The sequence below is a fragment of the Primulina huaijiensis genome, chromosome 1, assembly GCF_012295235.1.
Source record: "Primulina huaijiensis isolate GDHJ02 chromosome 1, ASM1229523v2, whole genome shotgun sequence".
In the NCBI taxonomy this organism is placed as follows: domain Eukaryota; kingdom Viridiplantae; phylum Streptophyta; class Magnoliopsida; order Lamiales; family Gesneriaceae; genus Primulina; species Primulina huaijiensis.
The window spans coordinates 7,280,958-7,288,839 of NC_133306.1; the positions used below are offsets into that span (position 1 = coordinate 7,280,958).

The 7,882-nt window shown below is 34.6% G+C and overlaps 1 protein-coding gene across 2 annotated transcripts; it reads left to right on the forward strand.

The window, feature by feature from the left end:
* Window positions 1-576: 576 nt before the first annotated feature.
* Window positions 577-7,236, forward strand: LOC140980803 (zinc finger CCCH domain-containing protein 37-like). 2 transcript variants are annotated; one of them, XM_073446866.1, is made up of 12 exons: window positions 577-999; window positions 2,262-2,503; window positions 3,746-3,802; window positions 3,882-3,953; window positions 4,048-4,110; window positions 4,185-4,373; window positions 5,285-5,322; window positions 5,435-5,481; window positions 5,563-5,693; window positions 6,040-6,093; window positions 6,449-6,556; window positions 6,723-6,856. In XM_073446866.1, exons 1-12 carry the CDS (start codon window positions 666-668, stop codon window positions 6,792-6,794), a joined length of 1,407 nt encoding a protein of 468 aa, XP_073302967.1. In that variant the 5' UTR covers window positions 577-665; the 3' UTR covers window positions 6,795-6,856. The 2 variants fall into 2 exon arrangements, with proteins under 2 accessions (XP_073302967.1, XP_073302958.1); XM_073446857.1 differs by lacking the exon at window positions 6,723-6,856 and adding an exon at window positions 6,878-7,236 and having other exon boundaries at window positions 579-999.
* Window positions 7,237-7,882: the final 646 nt, after the last annotated feature.

Consider the following 7,882-nt stretch of genomic DNA (forward strand, 5'->3'; position numbering starts at 1 on the left):
TCTACTTTTTATAGCTATCAAAATCTTTTACTGAAATTTTTCTGAAAACAAAAGAAGAGAAGACGTAGAAAAGATTTGTTCGTCGAACTTTCATAAACAATCTCATGTGTCATTTATTCAGCTGCAATCTTATTCCATAGTTGTTCACTGATTTTTGGTCTACTGATTTGATGAGTGTTTGGTTCACTAAGTTCGGCCGAACTTTTTCGCACCGATTATTCTAATTGTCAGTCGAACCTATTTTAACAATGCAAGATCTATTTAGCTCAAAGAAGAAGAAAAATTTGTAAGCTATTTATTCATTTTTACTAAACACCTCCACTGATTCTAACATATATAATTATATTTTATCTAATAATTAAAATTTATGAAGACTATAAATTATTTACCAAATATTAATTCAAGTGCGTTTACTTTTTAGAAAATAATTGGTTGATAAAGTTTAACGTATTTTTAATCTAATCAAAATTGAAACCAATTTTGACCAACCCAAAAAACAAAAAATACAATTCCTGGTTTTGATTTTGATTTTGATTTTAAAGCATACAAATGAAGTCTCAAGGGTAATAGACGATTGCATAGAAAAACTCAAATCACATTCCAAATAATAATGTATCACCACTTCTTATTAATCGTGTCGGCCCAGGAAAACACAGTGGTTCAAGATGGCGAATCAACTCTACGGCTACAACCCTAGCAGCTACGGCGGCGCCACCACCTCTATGTACAGCTCTAGATCCATCGCCGACTCCTACCTCCCCACTGACACTTCATTGCGCGGCAGTGCTTTCAGATTCTTAAGCGCCGACTCACTTTCCGCCGCCGCTGCCGCCATCTCTTCTTCAATGCTCTACAACCCGGACAGCTACTCCACTAAGATTCCTGGCGTATCCGTCACCACTTCGACGAGTTCGTATGCCCCTCCTGGCGTCGATCTGGGGTCTACTATTACGTCCACTGACTCACTTTACGCTGGATTGAAGCGCGCCTCCTCTGACTGTAAGTAATTTTTTCTCTCTACTTGATTTATTTTCGTTGATATTTTGTTTGTTCTGGATTACTTAATTCTTGTGTTGTGATTACCTAATTTTATTGACAATGAAGTGTCATACTCTAGTTGTACCAATCTGTTTCATTGAGTTTCAAATTACTGAATATATAATGCAGTACTTGTTTAGCTACTTCCTATTTACTCGTGCTAGGGTACTTTTCTTGAATGCTCCGACAAGGATATATTTAGTGTTTTAACTTCAGCTGTGCTAGACTAATGGTTCTATTTTTTTTTTTTTTGTTATTATGCTAAGCTATTGGTTGATTCTACAAATTTTGTGATAAATAGAAGAAGAGAGCCAGGTTGTGTTGAGGACCAAATTTCGCACATATACTTAGTACATTTGCTTCAATGATTACTTCTTAACATCCAACAAATGCAAAGGCAATATCTCGCTTATCGACCTGCTTGTGATGCTATATCCAAGGGTTTACACTAATGAACTAGATAGCTTATTAATGTTATGTGGTCAATCAAAACATAATCCAAGGATACTTGATAAGAGTTAGAAAATGAAGGGGATGATAGTTTAGAGAAATAAGATGTGAGAAATCTTGTATTCCATTGATTACCGAATGAAACAATACAGAGGTATTTATATACAATTGATAAGAATAAAATAAATGAATAATAATGAGATAAGCTCCAATCTGTTATAACAGTAAAACAGAAGACACTTCTTCTATCTTCCAGAAGCATCAACAGATGAGATCCTCTACAACCAAGTGCATGGTGCATGACATCACTTGACTATAAGAGAGTGGAACAAGAGCAAGTGTGTCGAGATTTTATTCGGGATCTAATTACTACTCAAATGATGTTTCTATGTTTCATAATATATCGTATATTTGAATAAACATATACTTAGTGAAAGTTTAAAGAAAAAGCTAGATGTTAGTGTCGGGTGTACAAAAGTTCGCTCTTCAGTGAGTTGCTGGTTTCACGGGGACTTTGTTAAGTTTTAATTGCCCTTCTGAAAACTTTAATCTATTGTCAATGTTAATATGAAAATATGAAGTGTATCAATTTATATTAATAACTAGTTGTTTCAAACTTATATTTTGAGAATACTATTAAGTAGAGATTTGAATTCAATAATATTATCGGTCAATAATATTTGCCTTCATATTTTTCTATTATATATACATACTCTTATTTGTAAAGTAATGCATGTAATTGGTTTATTTTTATATGTCTACTATCTACTTAGCACTCTATCATCAGTTGGGTGCCCATTACACGATTGGGCAGACCGAAGCTTGGTATTCAGCAGACCTTTTAGCCAAGCGCTCTAGATTTGAGAGCACAAGCAATTTGCCCATTTATCCCCAGAGGCCTGGAGAAAAGGACTGTGCATTTTACATGCAAACGAGAGCATGTAAGTTTGGAGAGAGCTGCAAGTTTGATCATCCTATTTGGGTTCCGGAAAGGGGGATCCCAGATTGGAAAGAGGTGATCCTTTTTGCCGCTTTGATACTATCTAGCAGTGCTCCATTACTTAGTTATCATATATCAATTATTTTTAAATCTATCTCGATTCCCTGGTGTTTTACCTGGTTATTTGTTAATTTAGTTTACCTTACTACAATATGTTTATGGTACTATTTAGTAAAACTATATGATAAATATCCTATTATCACGCTTCTTAATTTAGAGGTCCATGCAACACACAAATGCCGTTACTTTTTCGGCTTGCACTACGCTCAAGACAATATTAGTTTTATTAGGTTCATTATTTTCACGTCTGCCTTTTGTATTGTTTGATGCTATTTTATTTCATCAATGGGATTAGAGAGATGCTAATGTTGATACTTCGGTCCAATTTATTCAACTCTCTCTCTTTTCTCTTCGAATTTTTCTTGAGCTTATTGTTATGATTTATTTTTGGGGGGGTCATAGTAAGTGAGTGAGTGGAATACGGTACATGGTTATCACATAAGTTCTGGTGAACTTCGACCACTCAGTACTTTCTCTATCCTGAAACTCGGAACTTTTTGTCTACAATAGGTCTGTTTGTGTTACCATCCTTATTGGTACTGCAGTAATGCTACGCCTGTAAGATTGTGTCTATGTTTGGACAACATATATATACGATATTTCTAGCATGATACATTAGTATCTTGAAACCAAATATTGTTCCATGGTGATGGCTTCCCCGTGCAAAATAGGGAACCTTATTCTACATTGTTTTCTTTTGCTTTTACCTATTTGCACCTAGTTGTGCAATATAAGACTATGTTACTTGACTAGTTACCTATGTTAAAGAGTTAACTTCTTTAATTAGTGTGAGTTGGTCTGCGCACCATAATACTTAATTACATGTGCATTTTCATGATGCATGGATCTCTTTACCATGTGCATGCATGAGCATGATTAGAATTAGAGAACTCTGACGGTCTAATTCTCCGAGGGCCTAATTAATAAATTTTGTTGGGTTTTTCTACTCTATACAGCAGGGGTTTTGTCAAGAAACGCTTCTCAACCTGTCAATTAATTCAGTTATTTAATATGAATTAACATGGTTTATGGCTTCCAATGGCCAATTAACTTGAACTGACATTTTTTTGGACAAATAGAAATAGTTTTTCTTTCCCATGACAGTTTTACTTGAGCTTGTTCCTTTCTCACGAAATGTTGCAGATATTATCCCATATTCATGAAGGATTAATCACAATTGCTTTATTTTCTTTTCAGGTTCCACTTGTACTAAGTGAATCCCTTCCTGAAAGACCAGGAGAACTGAATTGTCCTGTAAGCTAATGTATATACTTTTATTACAGCATTTGGTGATTATTAGGATCCTTACACTTATTTTGGTTTGTTGTTCCAGTACTTTCTCAAGACTCAACGATGCAAGTTCGGTGTAAGATGCAAATTCAACCATCCGAAAGAAGCACTCCAGGTAATTCTCTGTCGAGGTTTATTCCTAGTCATTTTAAATGGGACAATTTCTTGTCTTGTGTTTTCAACTTATTGCTTTGTTAACTTGATTTTAGGGGGCTCCAGGGGATACTGATGTCTCTGTCTTACCAGAAAGGCCATCAGAACCTCCATGTGCTGTAAGATTTTTGACACAAGATCGCTTGGTGGATATAATGTCAATTTAGTAATTTAATTTGATGCTTTTTAACAGTTCTATATGAAGACTGGAAATTGTAAATTTGGTGTGACCTGCAAATTTCATCATCCCAAAGGTTTGCAAATACAATCAGCTGGAGAAGAAATTGGTGCTGGGTTGCAGCAAAAGATATCTGGAGACGGAAAATCCCCGATTTTCACACCAGCATTGTCACACAATTCCAAAGGCCTCCCAATAAGATCGGTATGTGTATTTTAAGATTAGAATTTCATTAACCAATATTGGGCAACTGGGATTGAATTGTTCTGCCTTTTTAATTTAATTGAATGGATTTCAGATTAGGGTAAACACTGTAAGATTGTAACAAGAATAAACTATGTTTGATGATTATAATTGATTTGTGCTGAGTATTTAGATTCATCTGTTAATAAATATTCTGCAGCATGTCATCATTCTTTGCTTTATCACTTAATATATGACTCATGTTTGGATTTCAGATTAGGTAAACATTATAAGATTGTAACAACAATAAACTATGTTTGATGATTTTAATTGACTTGTGCTGAATATTTAGATTCACATGTTAGTTATAATTCCAGCACGTCATCATTTGTTGCTCCATCACTTAATTTTATGGCTCAAGTTGGGTTTCAGATTAGGGTAAACATTTGAAGATTGTAACAAGAATAAACTATTTTTGATGATTGTAGTTGACTTTTACTGAATATTTTGGTTCACATGCTAGTAAAAATTCTGCAGCACGTCATCATTCTTTGCTTTATTACTTAATGTATGGCTCATGTTGGGATTCCCAGTCTACAAAATAGTGATTGGCCTAAGTCTTTTTTTTGGGAAGGGGCGGGAGTGGAAAGCAATTTAATACCCGAACTTTAATGCCAAAATGAATAAACCTCAAGAGTCAAATCTGAAAGAATTGATGACATTCACAAGACTCTCAAAATTGTGTATTAGGAGGCTTGCAGACCACCGGACCTTTTTATCTTGACTATGATTACCTCCATTACTGCTCTATTGAACTAGGAATTTGATTCATTTATTGTCTTGTAAGATGTTATTGTCTTTGATCTTGTCAAATTTTTATTCCTTCTCTTTGGTAAACAAATTGGTTTTTGTGCGCCTATCATTGTTGACAGGATGGAGAAGATTGCCCATTCTATCTAAAAACTGGCAGGTCAGTTTATTATTATTATTTTTTAAATGTATTAAACACCTCTCATTTTGCTTTATGTGTACATCTGAATAATTCCAGAAATAACCTTTTGTTACTCATTGCATTAAATCAGCTGCAAATATGGGGCCACTTGCCGCTACAATCATCCAGAGCGAAATGGTAAGAGAGTTAAAGTCACCTTGGTCAAGGTCAATTTGGTTAATTAAATTTTTAACTATAAAACGATAAAAATTTATGTAGCGGCCTACCCACTTTCTACTGCCATAGCCCCTAGTCTTCTAACTTCTTCCTCAGCACATTTCAACATTGGTGCTGTTGCTTCGGCAGCATCCCTCCTGCCAGCTTTTGATCCAAGGCTGACTCAAACAATGGTAAGTTGGAAAAACTTTTATGTTTTTTGGTGGTTTCACATGCAATTTTAGTGTGAACGCCCAGGAGTGCTTAGTTTGGGGGCTATCTTTGTGTTTCACTCTAATGTTGTTTAGACCGCTGATTTTGTTTCTTTTTTTAACTTTTCTCATGCTTCACATCATCACGTGCCTGAATTTTTTGGAATGGAGACTATCAAACTTCACATGCGAAGCTATATTACAATTGCTCATATTTCTTCTGCTTGCTCCGAGTTTTGTGTTATTTTTTGCTCAACCAAATTCCCCATACATATTTTTTAAGTTGTTCTTGTCGTCTTATGAATTTTCATTCATTTGCTTTTTGCAGCTTGGATTTGGAGCGTCTGTTTACCCTCAACGACCTGGACAACAGGAATGTGATGTGCGTTTTTAGTTATCAAATATTTCGTCCAATATGACTATTTCATTCGTTCATTTATTCTAGCTTGTCCATACATATTTTTCACCTTGATATCCCTTATGAGGAACACTTCCATGTCATTCGACAGCCCTTGAACATCAAAGATTAGTCGCTATGCACAAGTTGTGTGACTTTTTGTTGTGTGGTTTCTCTTGATGATTCGTGTGACGGTTTTTAACCTCTAGATTAAAATATACACCCGGCTTGCTTCTTAACCTTTTTGTGCTTATCCCATAATATCTTTAGAAGGAATTATGCACGTTTATTCCTGCTTTGCATCTTATTTATTTATTTATTTAATTTCTTTGGTTAAAAGTACTACATGAAAACTGGGATATGCAAGTTTGGAGATAGCTGCAAGTTTCACCACCCTATTGATCGCACAGCAATGAAGTTCACTCTTGCTGGGCTACCGAGGAGAGAGGTATTTTTTAACCTATGTTGAAAGGCCACTACGAATCTTTTTATTGGTCTGTATTAACGTAAGAAGTTAAGGCTGAGGATCTAACAAATATAACTGCTTCTACTTCTCTTACATTTAAATGTAGTAGCTATCAATTCTTAGAGGGAATGGTTTTATTCCTCATTAGGTATTTCTGGTTGAAAGTCCAAAGTTCCAGGCTCGTGTATTGCTTCTTATCTCTAACATTTTTTTTTTTTAATTCTGTTTGTTTTTCATAATTTCCTTCCCCGTAATGCTACTCGTTTTATTATGAAATCAATAGCCTTTCGAGCATTTTTATAGGGTGCTATACATTGCCCATATTACATGAAGACTGGAGCGTGCAAATTCGGAGCAACATGCAAGTTTGACCACCCCCCTCCCGGAGAGGTGATGGCAGCTGCAGGAGCAACAGAAGGTGCCGCAGTTTCTGGTGTCGAAGGGGTACGGAATGGAGAAGAATTTTAATTGAAGCAGCCAGTTGACGTTGATCTGAAAGCTTTTCTTTTTGGAAGGGTTTTACCAATATCCTGGATGAATGTGTTGATTATATGTAGCATTATTAGATATTTAATTAGCTTTATTGACTATAGGGTCGTTTGGAATTCGCTGAAGATTCAGTATTCTAAATATTTTGATTCGTATCAAGTCCAATTCCATAACAGGTTTGACATGGTGCTCAGCAGTTTCACATTCAAGATTATTTTAAGAGGATGATTAGACCATTATTCTAACATTTATTGTGATATCTTGAATATTAGTATACACATCTAAATATTATGATTTCGGGGTTCAGAATGGAATGGTTATCAAATACATCCTCGGGAAACTGATGATCAAAGTTAGGAATTAACTCTTGTAAATACTTAAGTTTTTATCGTTATATCTTTATTTTATTTTTCGCATGGGTAACGATGAATAAGGAGATTCGGGAGGGTACATTTAATTTATAGAGCAAGTTTTAATTTATAGAGTAAGTTTTTTGTGAGGCGGTTTCACGAATTTTTATTTGTGAGATGGTTCAATTTTACCGATATTCACAATAAAAAGTAATATTCTTAGCATAAAAAGTAATATTAGCATAAAAAGTAATATTTTTTCATGGATGATCCAAATAAGATATTTCATCCACGAAATTCATCTGTGAGATCGTCTCATAAGAGTTTTTGTGTAATTTATATTGTCGAAATTCATGTGGACTATTTTCTGGTTCAATTTGGATTCAATGTTTTTATAATCGAATTGATTTATTTTAAAAACAAATCGATTAATCGGATTGGAAAATTATTATATCATATAAAATAATAA